The sequence below is a fragment of the Theropithecus gelada genome, chromosome 12, assembly GCF_003255815.1.
Source record: "Theropithecus gelada isolate Dixy chromosome 12, Tgel_1.0, whole genome shotgun sequence".
NCBI lineage: Eukaryota > Metazoa > Chordata > Mammalia > Primates > Cercopithecidae > Theropithecus > Theropithecus gelada.
Genome location: NC_037680.1, coordinates 76801928 through 76820978, shown reverse-complemented (window position 1 = coordinate 76820978; position 19051 = coordinate 76801928). Strand labels below are relative to the sequence as shown.

At 40.6% G+C, this 19051-nt stretch overlaps 1 protein-coding gene across 9 annotated transcripts in view; it reads right to left on the bottom strand.

Moving 5' to 3' along the window:
* SPATS2L (spermatogenesis associated serine rich 2 like) overlaps positions 1-19051 on the bottom strand; it is a 172100-nt gene that overhangs the window by 90484 nt on the left and 62565 nt on the right. Inside the window, exon 3 of one of the 9 annotated variants that reach the window (XM_025404997.1) lies at positions 17763-17907. The exons of the other annotated variants lie outside the window; for them this stretch is intronic. Coding sequence (XP_025260782.1) covers positions 17763-17857 — 95 coding nt within the window. The 5' untranslated portion in view covers positions 17858-17907. The remainder of the gene's footprint in view (positions 1-17762; positions 17908-19051) is intronic. 9 annotated transcript variants of the gene reach the window in all.

Genomic DNA, 19051 nt, shown 5'->3' with positions numbered 1-19051 from the left:
GGAAGAAACAGGAGGAAACTACTCCAGGTTTAAACATAAGAATCCACCCCCCAACTTCTTTTCTTGTCTTTTTTTCCCCCAACTTTTCTCTCTATCTGGAATGCTCTAATTTCAGATCTTTGCAGGGTTGTTCCTTTCCTGTAGTCTTTTTTTGGGGGCCGGCCTCAAAACCTTTTTTTTGAGCTTGTCTCAAAACAAATCTAAAGGAAAACCTACCTGTTGCCAGACTGGAATGCAGTGGTGTGATCGCAGTTCACTGCAGCCTCGATCTCCTCAACTCAAGCGATCCTGCCGCCTCAGCCTCCCAAGTAGGTGGAGCTGCAGGTATGCACCACCGCCCTCAGCTAATTTTTGTATTTTTTGTAGAGACAAGGGTCTCACTTTGTTGCCCAGGCTGGTCTCAAACTTCTGGGCTCAAGTGATCCTCCCCCTTCGGCCTTCCAAAGCACTGGGATTATAGGTGTGAGCCACTGTGCCTGTCCTCTGCAGTCTTCATCTTAGCTCGAGTATCACCTCCTCCAAGAGGGCTTCACTGACCACCATATCTAAAGCTGCCACCTCTCCTGCCTTACTCTCCAACAGAATATAACCGTTTTAAATTTGTTTTTTCACTTACCAACATATCATGAGCAACATTCCAGATCAATACATATGTATCTTCACCATAATTTTTATTGTCTATAATTTCTTAAACTCCATTTTCAAATGGACCCTTAAAACGTCCCATAATCCTTCTGTTTCTTCAAAATCTTCAGGGTTTCTGCCTTTGGTGTCCAATCTCCTTTGTAAAGTGCCCCCCTCTGAGAAGATCTGTGTTCCCAAAATCAGGCTGTTGTGTTTTCTTTTCCCTAATCTGGTCAAAATCTTTCACCATTATAATGGAAGACAGATCTTAAGATTTTAATGGATTCAATCTTTTTGAAATAGAGAATAAATGACTTAAATGCACAAACAGATTGGTTCAGAAATTAGCAGCCAGTCAGGCCAAGATATCAACATATACCACCTATTTGCATGTTGAATGGTTTTTGCCAATCAAGAACCACTGAAACACTTTCTTATATTCTTTTGCTTTTGTTATAAAGAGTGTCCCCACTTCCATAGTAGACACATGCTAGGAATAACTTGCAAAAATTCTCTGATTCTTCCCCACTATTTTATTTTACACCTACATCTTAAATAGAGCATAAATTCAGATCCATTATCTTTTGCTGATTTTAGGATGAAAGCTTGGTAATACGCAATGTTAACTCTATTACTACTCAAATTATTCTCAACTAGGAATCCAGAGAGACAAATTATCAAATATTAGAAACAGTAAGATTTTATTTTTATAAGTTTCCAAATAACACTGCCACTGACACAAGCATTTGGACATGCTAGCAGGAGAGACCCTGCATACTTGCTTCCAGTAAAGCAGCACTTTCCCAAATGCTCCACAAAAGTGCCCAGTCTATTGAAACACCCTACAAATGGTAAGTTCTATATCCCTTGACTTGGCATATAGGAGAATCAGTTGGTGCAAAAGTAATTGTGATTTTTGCCATTGAAAGTAATGGCTAACGCATCACCAAGACAGTCCTAAGCCAAAAGAACAAAGCTGGAGGCATCATGCTACCTGAATTCAAACTATACTACAAGGCGACAGTAACCAAAACAGCATGGTACTGGTACCAAAACAGAGATACAGACCAATGGAACAGAACAGAGCCCTCAGAAATAATACCACACATCTACAACCATCTGATCTTTGACAAACCTGACAAAAACAAGAAATGGGGAAAGGATTCCCTATTTAATAAATGATGCTGGGGAAACTGGCTAGCCACAAGTAGAGAGCTGAAACTGGATCCCTTCCTTACACCTTATACAAAAATTAATTCAAGATGGAAGAGAGACTTAAATGTGAGACCTAAAACCATAAAAACCCTAGAAGAAAACCTAGGCAATACCATTCAGGACATAGGCATGGGCAAGGACGTCATGTCTAAAACACAAAAAGCAATGGCAACAAAAGCCAAAATTGACAAATGGGATCTAATTAAACTAAAGAGCTTCTGCACAGCAAAAGAAACTACCATCAGAGTGAGCAGACAACCTACAGAATGGGAGAAATTTTTTGCAATCTACTCATCTGACAAAGGGCTAATATCCAGAACCTACAAAGAACTCAAACAAATTTACAAGAAAAAAACAAATGACCCCATCAAAAAGTGGGCAAAGGATATGAACAAACACTTCTCAAAAGAAGATATTTATACAGCCAACAGATACATGAAAAAACGCTCATCACCACTAGCCATCAGAAAAATGCAAATCAAAACCACAATGAGATATCATCTCACACCAGTTAGAATGGCCATCATTAAAAAGTCAGGAAACAACAGGTGCTGGAGAGGATGTGGAGAAAGAGGAACACTTTGACACTGTTGGTGGGACTGTAAACTAGTTCAACCATTGTGGAAGACAGTGTGGCGATTCCTCAGGGATCTAGAACTAGAAATACCATTTGACCCAGCTATGCTATTACTGGGTATATACCCAAAGGATTATAAATCATGCTGCTATAAAGACACATGCACACGTATGTTTATTGCAGCACTATACACAATAGCAAAGACTTGGAATCAACCCAAATGTCTGTCAGTGACAGACTGGATTAAGAAAATGTGGTACATATACACCATGGAATACTATGCAGCCATAAAAAAGGATGAGTTCATGTCCTCTGTAGGGACATGGATGCAGCTGGAAACCATCACTCTCAGCAAACTATCACAAGAACAGAAAACCAAACACCGCATGTTCTCACTCACAGGTGGGAATTGAACAATGAGAACACTTGGACACAGGAAGGGGAACATCACACACTGGGGCCTGTTGTGGGGTGGGTGGAGCAGAGAGGGATAGCATTAGGAGATATACCTAATGTAAATGATGAGTTAATGGGTGCAGCACACCAACATGACACATGCATACATATGTAACAAACCTGCACGTTGTGCACATGTACCCTAGAACTTAAAGTGTAATAAAAAAGAAAAAGAAAAAAAGAAAACAAAGAAACAAACAAACAAAAAAAGAAGTCATTTTGTGATATCTGAAGACTTCCTATTTCCTTTACGTATTTGGGTTTTTGTCCATAATAAAAACTATAGTATGAAAAAAAAAAAGAAAGTAATGGCTAAGGTCACAAATACTTTTGCACCAACCTAATAGTTGGCAAATAACACTTGAATTTTATTTTCACTTATTCCTGCCCCTGAAAGTTACTCACTTGTAAATAAAGGATTCTTTTCTGATTATTTCTAACAGTGAACATGAATGATGTGTGAAGTACAAGAACAAATAATTAGGTGCTTCTGTTTACAAGCCACGGATGGAAAGCGAAGCCTTTCGTTGATCATTACTAGCCTGCAAGATGGTCTGCAATCATTATATTGGAAGACTTCTGGATGGCTGACTTTCTTATTCAAATGAAAGTTTTGGTATTATGTAAACAGACACTGTATATATATGAATTTTTCAGTGTGTGATGGTGTAAGAATGTGTATATGGGGGGGTGGGGGGGGAGGAGAGAGAGAGGCATACCTAAGAACTATGAAGAACTGAATGGTGACAGCTGAATTTGGTGCCATTAAGAATGAATCTGTGAGCCACGATGCCTTTCAATAGAACAGATCAGCTGATTCTTCTGGACACATCTAATTTTGCCATTACAGATATGTGAAATCTAATAGAAGCTTTTGCTTTGTTTTGCATTTGGGCTTTGATGTCTAGGGTTTGGATATGCAGCATTTTCTAAAGCTGAAATGTTATAATCCGCAGGGGAATCAGGGAGGAATTCCATTGAAGACAGAAAATTCGTGAGATCTGAAGACATAGTGACAATGGATCGTAAGCTATATTCATAAGAACACATACACGCACACACACTCACAACTTCCTTGGCAATTCTTTCTCTCTTTGACCTCAAAGTCTAACTCAAGGAAGACTCTTCTTTGAGACTGATGCTAGTAAGATTAATTACAATTTTATTCAAATCATAATTTTATTTTTTTGTGGAAGGAAAATGCTGGCCGTGAGGGTAGAATGGGGCTATTTTAAGTTTTTCAGATGGGAAGATAAGATAAAAATAATTATAGGGACCCATTTCTTGTCCATTTTACTCTCAATTATTTTTCCCATGTGGAAGGCTGCTTCTACAGACTCTACCTTCCAGGTGGGTTCCAATACGCTCTCCACATCACAGTAAAATAAAATCTTACTGTTTCTAATATCACAGCTTTCTGCCAGCTGGTGCATAACAAGAGGCAATGGGAAACTAGTTAAAAGGTTTTAATCTAAACAGACCATAAATTTGGTTTGCCTTAAAGAATTGTAAGTTTAAGTGACCAGATAGTCAAGTTGGGTTCTACTGCTAAGCACAAACACTAGGGAAACTGTGGGAGAGGCAAGGTTATTCTCAGTGTGTCCTGAAGGTCCTTGTTGAGTGTCTGCACCCTCCCATTGGCACTAGTCCCTCCAGAATGTCCAGAAGCCCACCTTGCCCCTGCATAACATCATGTGCTCATTACCTTTACTGAGCTGACCCTCCCTGCTATGAAAATGAAACTGGGCTGTGTCCCTATTTTGAGATTCTCTTTTCTGCTATGAACTATATCTGCCCAGTCAGCTCAATTTCATCTGAATCTTAATTGTTTAAAGTAGTCAAGGAACTTTTCAATATATTTTCACCTCATTTCACATGACAGGCCCAGAGTTTAGCAACGTGAAGCCTCAGTCCTCCAAGGTGCAGACATCTAGGTAAGCCCAAGAAGCCTCTAATGCTGTGATTTTTAGGACCTACAGTGAGTAACAGGTGTCTAGGCACAATAGACCTTCTCCCTAACATCTTGGTCATCATGCTTGGTAGTGTATCACTGCCAAACATAACCGAATACTCATACCTTAACATGCATCGACCACAAGAGCTTTTAAATCTATAAGAAAGGTACAGGGATCTTTGACTTCTTGAGAAGAACCTGGTTTCTCCTCGTTATTATCATTTGAAATTGTTATTGGAACAGACCAATTACTGAGGGCTATTCAAGTCCATGGATACATGTTCTGTACATACCAATGAATCAATACAAAATTAAGATACTCAGAAATATAAGTCCTGATATTGGTGCAACATTTCAACAACTTAGACATTTTTTAAAACTTTTTTCCCTAAAATTGCAATTTAGATTTCAGGAATACCATTACAAACATATATAGATACAATCATCTAATTTTTACGTATGTCTTAAAGAAAAATAGGGATCAAGGAAATTGTTAAAACTTATTAGGGAAACATATTAGTCATAAAGAAAAGATTTTCACCATTTTAATACATCATCTGTATATACTTTTCTAGGATAAAATTTATGAACCACAAATATGGTTACCACCAATCACTTCAAACACAAAAGTATATTGAACTGATCACTGAGCAAAAATCTTACAGAATATGCATTAACAGTAGCCAGAAAATCTATTAGCTTAGAACAAAGATAAACATTTTTTTATGAAAAATAAACCCAAATAATAGAAATTCTGGCAAATATGTTTGTCTCAGTATTTCCAACTGATACAATTTAACAAAGTTTAATATGTATGACCGTCTGTAAAGTTTTAAAAATACATATTTATGTTTCTAATGCAATCACATAAAACATGGAAAGTTCTAGCAACGTACTGAGCTATCAAATCGCTTTCTGACTTGCTTGTCTCCTTTCTCCCTCCTGTTTGATTGTATAGGCAGTAATAAAGTTTCACTTTTGTTTCTCTGAAACCCATTAATGCTCTTAGGTTTACTTTCCTGTTCTCGGGTATTACATCACTTTCCTTGAACTGGATTTAAGAAACCATAGGAAGTACATAAGAAAACATTTTAAGTAATGATTTTAACAAAACTTTCAAGGTTATTAACGCAAAATTTCCCATGAGTTATAAAAACATAATAATCATACTGCATATTTGGGGCCGTTAATAGGGTATTTCATAAATTATCATAATGTAAGCTGGAGTGGGTAAATGCCAAATGTCATAACATATCGCTTAGAGAGGGAAAATGACCAAGTTGGTAGAGATTGGAGCAAGTTGAGTTTCCAGCTAATCAAAAGATTTAACCAGGGAGCTCTGAAAAAGTGAGATTTCTGGGCCTCAAGGTCAGTTGGTGTGGGGAAGTTGTGATGAAAAACAGCTACTCCCAGGTCATTTTCATGCAAAGCCAGATTTGAATGTGGCTAGTCTAAAGTGAAATGTGCTGGAAGGGTTTAATAGAGGCCGAATTTCAAAGACTGAGTACTAAAAAAGGAATATAAGCTGTCTCATTAATACTTTTTATATTGATTATATGTTGAAATGGTAGTATTTGATAGATTGGATTAAACAAAATACAATATTAAAATTAATTTCATCCACTTCTTTTCACTTTTTCAATGTGACTGCTAGAAAATGTACGATTGCATGTGTGGCTTACGTTATATTTCTATTGGAAAGTACTGTCCCAGAGCAGAGGTTCTTAAAGTGTGGTTCCCAGATGAGTAGCATCAGCATCACCTGGGAACTTGTTAAAGATGCAAATACTCTGCTCCTCACCAGACAGAAAGAGAAGCTCTGGAGGGCAGGGGCAGCACAGCAATCAGTGCTTAACAAGCCGTGCACTAGCAAAACCGTGAGAACCACTAGTGTCTCCATCCTGGAACATAAAGAAAGAGCCTCTTCCTTAATCCCAAATATTACACACAAGAAACAGATTCTCATGGAAGCCTAGAGAGATAAGGAGAAGACGAGTTTCCTCCAAATTATGTTGTTAAGGAATAATCTTTTCACAAATACATTATTAATAATAATTAGCACACTTCTGGAGAACTTATAACGTACCAGACACTCTGCTAAGTGCTTGACATACATTTTTTTTCATTTTACCATCACAACTCTACAAATAGAAATTAAGATTATCCCCATATTTGCCGGGCGCGGTGGCTCACACCTGTAATCCCAGCACTTTGGGAGGCTGAGGCGGGCGGATCACCTGAGGTCAGGAGTTCGAGACCAGACTGGCCAACATGGTGAAACCCCATCTCTACTTAAAATACAAAAAATTAGCTGTGTGTGGTGGTACACACCTGTAATCCCAGCTACTCGGGAGGCCGAGGCAGGAGAATTGCTTGAACCCAGGAGGCGGAGGTTGCAGTGAGCCAAGATCGCGCCACTGCACTCCAGCCTGGGGGACATGAGAGAGACTTCGTCTCAAAAAAAAAAAGATTATCCCTATTTTTACATACGTGGAAACTGAAGCACTTTTAAAGAGATCTAGTAACTGCTCAAGGTCCCATAGTAATTGGCAGGGCCAGGACTCAAACCTAAGGCAGTCCAACTCAGCAAGCCCATGGCCATTGGGCTAACACACCTCAAAACCATCATAAATGAGTCACGAGGCTCACTGTCTATGAAATACAGTAAGAACTCCGCCAGGGGAATAAAACTGTTCTCCGGGACCTGCCTTCTCAGGCCAGACAAGCCCACAATAATGCCTTGTGCATGTGCAGGACGCACAAACTGCAGCGCGAAATCACTCCACTCACACAGGAATGGGCATAAATTAACTTGTTTTAAAGAAATGGCTATTTTTGGCTGGGCGCGATGGCTTACTCCTGTAATCCCAGCACTTTGGGAGGCTGAGGTGGGTGGATCACCTGAGGTCAAGAGTTCGAGACCAGCCTGACCAGTATGACAAAACCTCGTCTCTCCTAAAAATACAAAAATTAGCTGGGCGTGATGGCGTGTGCTTGTAGTCCCAGGTACTTGGGGGGTAAGGTGGGGGGGAGGGGCTGAGACAGGAGAATTGCTTGAACCCAGGAGGTGGGGCGGAAGTTGCAGTGAGCTGAGATCACGTCACTGCACTCCAGTCTGGGTGACAGAGTGAGACTCCATTCGCCACAACACCCCCACCAGAAAAAGGCTGTTTTCCTGCAGCTTCCTACCTCAGGTGAAGTTGCAGTTAGTGGGCCCTCAGCCAACAAATTGTTTCTTGTGAGCTGTGATGTTGCCAGTGGCTCTGTGACATTCTGGGGTCTAAAGGTGTAACTAATTGAATTACTAACTTAAATTATTAAGTTAGAGTAATTAAAGTGTCTGTGTACCTGACTTTGGTATGGCCTAGACAATGCTATTGAAAATCCTGCATCACTATGATCATGTAGATCCTAAGACATTTTCTCACGGCTGCTCAGAGGGGAAGAATCAGCACTGATCTTGTGTGTAGGAAGTCAATTATGCCATGTGATTTGAGAAGCAGCAAAAATCTCTCAGGCAAAACAGCATCCAACAGTATCTCTGAGTATGAGCTTCTTAAGAGACATACGCATTTCTACTTAGTTGAAGGCATGTTATTACCTCTGGAAGAAGGTGCACTATCACAGATTAATTTATTTCATTCTCCTACTGCCATCAATTGGCCCTTAGCAGAGAGCAGTGCTCTGAGAGGATGGGAAACAGGACAGGTAAGTTTCAATAGGGAGAGCTGGAAGGACTTCACATCTGTCTATAAAGGGCACCATTCCTCCTGATGGGCCACAGTGTGGCACGAGGGTCTCAGGCCTCCAGGTTGTGGTCTCTTTTGGCTCTCTTGTACTACAGGTCTGTACGGGCACTAGGAGTTGATGGAAACACTTACAAAGGCGTGGGCACCGTCTCCAATGATGTACAGTAGTAGGCTATTTCTCTGTGCAGGTCACTTTTAAACGAGAGACTCACCATCCAGTGCCCTAAGCACAATCAGGGGCACTTGCATGCCAGCTAAAGAGGGAAACTGTTCCTTCTACGAAACTGAGATTTGGTCTAAATTTAGTAGTAGGTATGTTTTCTGTCGCCTAACTGTTCAATTGCCTAATTTCTCTTCCATTTTGCCCCCTCCTTCTTTTCCCTCCATCCTTTGCTACTCCTTATCTGGCACGGTAACAACTGAGGTCTCTTATATTTCAAGTGTTTTTGCTCTTTGTTTCTGTGGTTTAATTTCCATAGTTTAATAAAAGTTCTTGTTCCTCAAAGGAAAGTCGCTTTAATTATTAGGACTGAGAAACACAAAAAATGAAACACAGTGGTGACTGAAATATGAATTTCATATGAAGATACTTAGACTGGTATTTTTTGTTTAATTTGGAGAAAAAAACTCAAGGTTGCATTTTCATTCAAAGACATTTCAATGTACTCAACCCACTGTTAGAACAACTTCACTGAAAAACATTTTAAGGGCAAATGTCAGACAAAATTTCACATTTAAAAGCTCTGGCTTGGCCTTTTTTGAAAAGCAGGGTTAGCCTTTGGTTTAGAAATGTCACTGCCTACTAAGTTCTTTGTGGGGGGAAGAAAGAAAATTGAATGTTTTATTTAAACAGGTCATTAACAGTCAATACTGATGTGAAAAAGCCTGCTTTCAGAGGCAGATAAAAGCTTCCAATCTCTTAGAATATCACTTGAACAGATCTAGGGCAAGGTGTGCTGATGCAAGTTTGAGACCTTCATGGGAGAACATCTTCACTCAACAGCCCCGAGTGCTGAGTGCTCATACGGCAGGCAGCGTCATCTGTGTGGCGCACACTGTTGTATATGCTGCACGTACACGGCAGAGAGGAACACAAAGCGCACTTTATGGCAGTCCCAGCTTTGAATTTTCCATTTCAGTACTGGCAAATGCTTATGAATGAAGATTAACCATTTTTGCATAAAGTGCCAAACCACCTCCCCACAGCAGCAGAATGCAAATGGGCACAAAAGAGCAAAGGACAGCTAAAATAAATGCGGCAGATCTAAGGCAGTGCAAGCACAGAGGGAGGAGGACGCATGGCAGGCTTTATTAGCATTCACCTACGGCATGGTTTTTCTATTTAATTTGAAATTATTTCATTTCATAGGTCTCTGCTGACTTGAGAATATGAATAAATGGCTTTTTCTAAAAGTGACCCAACGCTGGCTCCTATAAGGATCTGCTTCTGATTGCTGGGCTTTAAAGCAAACATGTGTTTCCATAGAGATGTGGGCGACCCGGACCTGGTGAAAGTACCTACTTGTATCAGCAACTCAATTATACTCCGTTCTTTTAACATGCGATGATGTAAGCTCAAGTCTTTAAAATATGCCCATCCTCAGAGACGTCTCAGGAAAGGTGAAGTGGCCAACATTATGTGAAGCAGAGAAGAGGTTCAGCAGAATAAATGCCACCCTCTTCAAGCACACTGTAATTGGTTCTCTCCCTGCAGAGCACACTGCTTTGCTCCCCCATCCCCGCAACCGCCCGCTGGCAAATCCCAAATCCCAGAGGGGTTTGGACAAAAGATCAAACATAGTTCTTTATACTCCAGAGCCCCAAGTACTTTACCACAAACTCCCCAATGTTGAAAAAGAAATATCATGTGTTCCCTTTCTTTCTTTCCTTTCCCCATCTCTTCAGCTCTGGGCAATTCCTACAGAAAGGGCAATGTTTTTTCTTATAATTTGACAAACATTCATTAAACACCGACAATGCGCCAGGGTCTGTGGGGAATGCTGGCAGTGGTTAAAGCTACACTTACTGAACCCTTACCGTATACCCAGCACTGCTCTAAGCACGTTCCATGTATTAACTCCTTTTATTCTCAGAATCGCCCTAAGCAGTGTATACTTCTATTTTTGTTATCACCATTTTGTAGAAAAATAAACGTGAGCACAGAGAGGTAAGCTACTCACTAAGTCACAGAGTTATTCAGTACCTGGTTGAGCTAAGATTTGAACTTACATCTCCTGGCTCCAGAGCTCTTGGCCCCAAAGGAGCTTACAGATCAATGATGAAGACAGATATGTACACACAAACACAGGAGAATGCCAGGCAAGGAAGTGGGGAAGGAAATGACATTGAGAACTAAAAGAATTAGAGTTGGAATTCAGCTGGCTCAAGGTTCTGGGCACAGCAACACTGGGGCTGTGGTCTGTCCAGCTCAAAAGTCCCATCCCAGAGAGTCGGGTGCAAAAGTATGCAAGGCACGCTTGCCGTTAGTGGGACTGGGGATGGGGCTGTATGCTTTTTAAACTTTTAATGGCATCTTTATAAGGACAACACTGCATATTCATGTCCAAAGAAAACATGGATTATGGTTCTGCAATATAACTCCGGACCGGCAAAGAGAACCCCTAACTAAACCTGGCAAACAAAAGCTCTGTGTTTATAGCTAACTCTGGGAAGCTGGCTCGGTTGTCATGGAATAAAAATGCGGAAAAGGAACCCATCATCTCTTCACAGCACATTCTGGTTTCAAAAACCTCTGTTCCAACGAACTCACAGTATTCTAATTCATTGAGTCAGAACTCTCCTAGTAAACATTTAATAATTTTCTCTAAGTGGCAGAGAAAGTCAGGTTCTTCCTAGTTCCTTGAAATGTTACTGGCACTAGCTGAACAAAAACAGTATATGATGTACCGCCTTAAACACACTGGCACTTGGTGGGAAAGAAATACTGGGGAGTGAAGGCAGGGCTTAGACTTCCAGCTGGAAAGCGTCCCCAGGCAGCCACCCCCTTTCCCACCCCATTACTGCTCTTCTTACGGCTTCCCAGAAAATGTAACCTCAACTCACTTTTTAAGGTTTCCTCGTGCTCCAAATCAGGGCTCTCAGTCCAGTTTCCAGCGACTGGCTTTCTCAGGAGGCAGATAAGCTCTGTTCCCCCACTGGCCACCTTTATCAACTTGCTTTTACCGTGACCAGTAAGTCATCTCAGTAGTGACGAATGTGGAGGCAGAAACCAGGGTAGTAGCAGGATCTTGGGCGTGTCTGAGTAATCAGCAGTGGGCTGGTGGCCTTGGCCACCTGATCAACAGGAAGACTCACCTTCAGAAAGACTGCTTGTTCCCTTTTTGTGAAACTGCCCAGTGTTTTTGCCTTCAGGCACCTGTTAGTGAATGCCAACTCTTCATCATTCTTATCTTAGGGAAGGTATAGCTCTAAGACTGAACTTGCAGCCTTTACACTGACTGCCCCTGAGGCTGAGAACGTTTAGGCTAGGACTGCAGTCATCATTCCAAAGGTCAGTTTCTGGACATGATTATCTGCTAAGGGCTTCTTATCTTCCGGGAGACACCAGGACAGGCATATCAATCAATTAGTACACATTCTAGCACTGCACCCTGAAACCAGTTCCTGGTTCTACACCTAATTGAAAACATCTGTTAGCTAATTTTGCATTAAATGGAAAATGTACAAACCATGTCCAGGGGTATACATTTTATTAAGGGGCATGTGTTCACACAAGGAAGTGAAGTTCTTGCCTGATGTTTATTCAGTTTAACAGCAAAAAGCCAGGGTGAGACGCATGTGGTAGAGTACATTTGTTGGCAGAGCGGAGAAGGGTTTCTTACCTGTCAGACCTGCTCCATCTATACACACATTAGTCCTATATATGTTACCTGTTCACTTGTTTGAGTTTTAGAAATCTAACACATACATTCTACATGTTCTTAGAAAGGCTCACTTCCCTCTTGGATCAGGCCCCACCATCAGAGCCCATCTAGCTGACCACACGCAGGCAGTTGGCCTAGAAAGTTGCTACCACCAGCCCTGTGCCTCTGTCACCAAGCACAGGATCTTGGGCCCTTAAATATTCTCAAAGAGTAAACACTGCCTATTTTCTGCAATACAGATTATTTCTTATGTGCTTATGACCAAAAACAAGCAATTACAATTCACCAAGATTGAATCCCAGCTCAGCCTCTTACTAGTTTTGGGATTTGGGCAAGTACCTTGATCTAGGCCATGTTTCCTCATCAGTAAAATGGGGATAATAATAGTAACTACGGCATAGGGTGGTAAGAAGGATGAAATGAGTTCACGTTTGTAAAGTGATTACAACAGTGCCTGGCACACAGCAAGTGCTATAGAAGTGCTATAAAATAATATAAATAGATTCCCTCATAGCTCATGTGGTGGTTTTCCCACTGTCCTCATTTTACAGGTGAGAATCTAAGGATTATGAGGTTACCAACACGCATCCAGCCAGTAACGGAGCCAGCCCTTGAAACCTGACCTTCTGACCACAAATTGTCCTGGTGTGGCTACACCCGTCCCTTTTCCAACTCACACTGTCACCTGATGGGAGAGGTGGGGTGACTCGAGAGAGGAGAGGGTGGCAGCCCGAGGCTAGGGGCCTGACTGCAGCCCTGTGAAGGGAATATGAACTCTCAGGGCTCTGTCTGTGTCCACAGGGTCATTTGTTTTCCATGCTTTTAAAACAGCTGCACTGGCAGAAGCAAATCCATTACTACAATATCACTTCCCCATAGAGTGGATCGGAAACCCATGTCAGGTCACGGTTTCCTGCCTTGTAGCTATCAGCTGTGCTCAGTGCTTTCGTGACCAAATTCACAGCTTAAGGTACTTGTCTTCAGAGGACAATAAACAGTTATAACATAGAAAGAGCAAAGTTCAAATAAAGCCTTGGAGCTAATAAGGGAACAATCTAAAAATTACTAAACCTCTTTCCATACATGACTTCAAGTAATTGCATCAACATGAATAAAAGAAAGAATTCATATGATTTTAATTCCCTTTAGTTTATTCTAATGCAGTCACAGATAATAAAAACTCATTTTGATCATTTAGTATACGCTCAAGATTCTAGGGGGTCATATTTACTATCTTAGTGAACTTTCAATTTCTAGCTGTAATACAAAATAGAAATTTGTCACCTGAAAGATGTTGTAATGGGAAATTAATAAATACTTTTAAAGTGCTTCAAGTATACAAGACTTTAACAGATTTAATATATTACAAAAAAATTCCTTCCTTTTAAAAAGACTGCTTCTGACAAATTCTACTTTGCCTTTCTCTCTTCCAAAGTTCCAAATACAATGCCTTTGACAAGCTAAATGTTCAATGAAGACACATGGAAAGAAAGGAATAAATGTCCTCTCATTTTTATTCTTCTTGTCTTGCTTGCAATGAATTTTTAATAATTTTTTCTCCAGTTTTTAACCCCTCATACTAAGTTATCACTTTAAATGCCACCCTTTTAAAACCAGCATTGTCAGGCTGGGCACGGTCACTCACGCTTGTAATCCCAGCACTTTGGGAGGTTGAGGTGGGTGGATCCCTTGAGTTCAGGAGTTCGAGAGCAGCCTGGGCAACGTGGTAAAACCCTATCTCTACTAAAAATACTAAAATTAGCCAGGCGTGGTTGCATGTGCCTGTAGTCCCAGCTACTAGGGAAGCTGAAGTGGGAGGATCACTTGAGCCCAGGAGGTCGAGGCTACAGTGAGCTGTGATCATGCCACTGGCACTCCAGCCTGGGTGACACAGTGAGACCCTATCTCAAAAAACAAAAAACCCAGTATTGTCCAATATTGTTTTAGCCATATCACTTCACACACCTTCCAATCCACTCTGCTCTTCCTCCCAGCATACCTCCAACCTTGCAATATCTTTTAGTCATTATCAGAGTCAAGGTCTAATCATGAGCACCCAAACTCTCTATATCTTCCTTATTGGGCCCCATGTATCCCCTTTAACCTGGTAACTTGCCCAGCATCTTTTACTGATTTTATTTCTTCTTAATGTAGAGCCTTATACCCAGGAAAAAGTCACTAGACTATAGCTCTCTAGTTCCTCTCCATCAAAGCCAACACTTTTGTCCAAAAACGAAAGACTGAAATTCACCTTTTCTATGGAGTATGAAAAAAAAATTCATTTTCACCCAATGCTAAACACATTTAACCATTAGCCTCACTCCTATATACCCATGTAACTCCAGCATAGATAGGATTTTCATTGCTGTTGGCACCTACATGCACTTAACGGACCCTTCATAAACTATCTTATGGTCTGCCTTGGCCACACTTAGTTTGTAGCATAAAAGGCTGGAGAGCAGATACTCATCCTCTCCACTTTGCACGGAGCTCTGGCCTGCCCTATGGCTCAACTCATGCTGCGGGAAGTTCAGAAAGTACCAGATGCTTCCAATGGTGTACAAGCATTAGCAATACATCGTTTAGTCTCTTCCAAATCATTTTTCTAAAGATTGAATGAATCAAAACTTTTAATACAGTGGCTCAAATAATGCACAGTCCTCTCAGCTAAATATAATACTACATATTATTTACCTTTGGAAGACTTTGGTAGTTATTCGATCTACCTAACACCAATTTTGAGGTGTGAATGTATTAGGTTTTGATCACCTGTTTGGTGAAGTAGACACATCTCTCACAGCTTTGATTCCATTTATACCCATTCTTGGCTGATTTGTAGAGACAAATAATTAGGAATGTCTGTTTTATTTTACTAGTGCTAACAATTTTATTATCTAACTGTGGAACATGTCCTTTGAGTGTGCTTCCCCTGGGCCAGACCCTACATGTAGAGGGTGTCTGTGTGCGTGTATCCCTATGAGAACTGAGACTCAATGCCCATTCTTGGTGGGGGTGTATATTGTCATGCATGGGGGTATTAAAACCAAGAGAAATAAGAATGTTTAACAAAATAGTAAACAAATCATTCTGAAATGATTATAACCATGTACATAAAGTGGCTTCTGGAGGAATGAGATGGCTTTAGTTTAGGTGAGCTTAATCAAAGAGGGCTTCAGAGAGGGAGTGCTCTTTTGCACTACTTTGAGGCAATACTGGCAATGATGGGAATGGCACTGCAGGTATGACGAAGAGCGAAAGTGAAACTTTGCTTGCAGAAACAGTGACTAATGTGTAAAGCCAGAAAGAAAACCTACCTGCTTAGCACACATAAGTCAATTAATAAATATTTACTGGGAGTCCACGATTTGTCTCTGCTAGATGCAATGTGTTTAGTTAACTATGATGCAGTGTAATTTTCAGATTGGCTCCTGCAGGGAGATAAGATTAGCAGGCAGTAAGCAATGAGATGACATTAGAAGGCAGTATTTGGAGGAGGTGTCTAGGTGGTGTGGTTTACATTTGTTCTGTTCGTAATGCAGCTAGAGGTAATATCCTTGTTTCATTATTCTTTTAGTAAATGGGAAAGTTCCTTCTCATCCTCTCCCAGCCCAATTCTCCCTCCCACCCCACTGTCATTTTTGGTTACATGGTTCTGAATCTAGACTTTATGCATTTTCTCTGTTATTCTTGAAATGCTGAATTGAAAACAGGATCTTTTAAAATAACTTCCAATTGGTGCAAGCTGACTTTCTGTACTTTTAGTTTTGTAAAAATATATGCCTTAATCTGACAAATATTAAAGGGCTCCAAAACAAATAAAACTATATAGGTGAGTCATACTTACCTCTAGGAAAGTAACTCAAACTGTATTTAAGATTCCATTTGGTTTTATTTTTACCTGATTTTACATCCTGTGAGATGAGTAACACCAAATATTATATAACTTACCAAACTACTCAGCCTGGAAAAAGAGATAACCAGATACTGAAAAGACACTCTTGTTTGTTTTACTAAATGTTCTCTTAAAAATGTGAGGAGGTAGTAGAAAGGGAAAATGTGTAAAAACTTAATCTACATTTGTATCTATTTCTGAATGGATACCAGCCAGTCTTTAAGTCTTGGTTTCATTTTTCGTTCCAAGCTTTCGAATGATACTTGACTAGACAGAATGAGACCACGCTAGATGTCTCATAGAGAACATAGGGTTAGGATTGAGGAAAGACTCTAATGGTCACAGTATTAGTCAGTTTTCTTCTTCTTTTTTTTTTTTTTTTTTTTTTCTGGCAGTCAAATTTAGCACAGGGGGATTAAGCGCCAACTTTAGTGACACTAATGTTAATAAGTTCTGATAACCCACTACCATCAGACCTACCTAGTCAGTTTTTGAAGAATCCTAAAGCCATGCTGTATAGTGGGGAAAAATTAATTTAGCTTACGACAAAGCGTTCTCCTTCAAGCCTCCGAATAATCAGCCTCTTGCTTTACAAAGACTTCTTCGGTCTGACAGCTCTGCCATGCCTTTAGCAATAGCTGTCATTTACTGACCACAGTCATTCATTCATTCAGTGTTCATTTTAGCACTTAGTGGCCACCTGCTCTGAGCCAGGTACCATCCTAGGTGCTGGGGATACAACAGTGAACAAACCAAACAAAACCCTCTTCAGGCACCACACTGAATGATTCTGTTTCACTGAGGCCTCACAACGTACCTGCATGTAGGTATTATTATCTCCATTTTAGAGATGAGGGAACTAAGGCTTATATGTTAAGGCCCAGGTCCCAGGGCTAGTCAATAGCAAGGCTAAGACTGAAACCTCTCAAACTAACTCCCAAGCTGGTCCTCATTCCACTAGTCTGGTGCCATTGTTTTGGTTCGATACGAATAAAAGGAATATGTAGCTTAAAAATTATTTAGAGGGTTCATTCCAGTTGCAACAACTTAGTACCCACAAAACTTAGAATCATAGACGTAAAGCCGGCTTGGCAAAAATGCCAAAGGGGGAAGGAAAATTATCAGTGGGAGGAACAACATTTTCTCAGTGCTTTAAATTTTGCTCTCCACTTCCCACTGAGGACAAATCATCATGGAATACCCTTTCCCGGGCCACCTGCCACATTCTTTCTCACCCATTCCTTAACTTACTATCTCCTTATGTTCCTTTCCCTTTACTCCTGTTACATTTGGTGTCATTAAAGGGCAGGTGAAGCTGTCCTGGGAGGTAGTGAGACTCCTGTCACAGAATCTGTTCAAGCCGAAGCTGGCTGGCCACTGAATGAGAATGATGGAAAGGGAATTCACTTACAGTTCGGGAAGATGGAGCACCTCTGCCTTGTAACTCCAGAATTCCAAAGGGAGAAACAATGTTGTTTTTGCAGTCTCTTCCCCTGAATTTACCATGAGGCATCTAGAATGGTCTCGTTCTGTCTTAGTTATGTGTTGTCTGAAAGCTTGAAGCAAAAATTGAAGCCAAGTCAAGTCCAGCTGATACCTACAAGGTACACTCTCAGAAGTCAATTATTTCCTTTGGGTTTTTATGCCTGGGAGTCTGAGATGTCATGGAAAGACCTTTCTTTCTGCAGGCAGGGCCAGAAATGCCTCAAATCTACGGCTTTGTTAGAAAACATGGTATGACTTACCATTCGAAGCAAAATCTAAAGAAGCTGTTGGATGACACAAACAAATACCTTCTAACAGATTTTTCATGTTTGGTTTGGTTTGTAACTCAACCCAACTTTCACGAGAAGCATCCCCTGGTCCTAATGTACCCACAATCTGCAAGCTGGTGAAGCTTCAACACTGAACTCAACATCCAGTAACTGTTTACTCTTCTGGAGTCCTGGGACTCTACGTATAAGGGAATTTATACATTCCTAAATTAATTTGTAGGTAAGACATTTTGTCTTGGCAGATCTTGAGAACTTTATTCTTGAGAGTGCACTTATTCCTCATTTGACACAGTCTGGAGTCTTCATACATACACCTGAGCTATAAGTTAATCCCCCAGTCAACATCCTCATTAAATAGCCCTCCAGACCTTGCTCAAACATATTCTACAATGGGGATCCATGCCTCCTAAAAGAGCTTTGCCTGTACAAGTCTACTTGTGACTAAACCCTTGGCTAAGATGGAATCAACTGCCTTCCATGAATGTGCTAGCTTTGCCTTCAGACACTCCTTCATCTGGTCACTCTTCCAAAACTCCCAGATTCATCTTACATATGCTTTCCTCTATCCTAGTACAGAATTGTTCATTGAATTGAAGGATGTCAATGTTGGAAAGAACTTTATATAATACATTCCTAAACAAATTTGTGGATAAGACATTTTGTCTTATCAGAACTTGAGAACTTTATTCTTCCCACCCTGTGATACATATATATACTCAGTGGTTTTATTCATTTTTTAAAATGTAGCTTAAGATTGCATTTTCTTGATAATCACATCATGGTATACACTGATTATAATGAGTCTCAACCCTGTCTCTACTAAAAATACAAAAATTCGTCAGGCATGGTGGTGTACACCTGTAATCCTAGCTACCCGGAGGCTAAGGCAGGAAAACTGCCTGAATCCAGGAGACTGAGGTTGCAG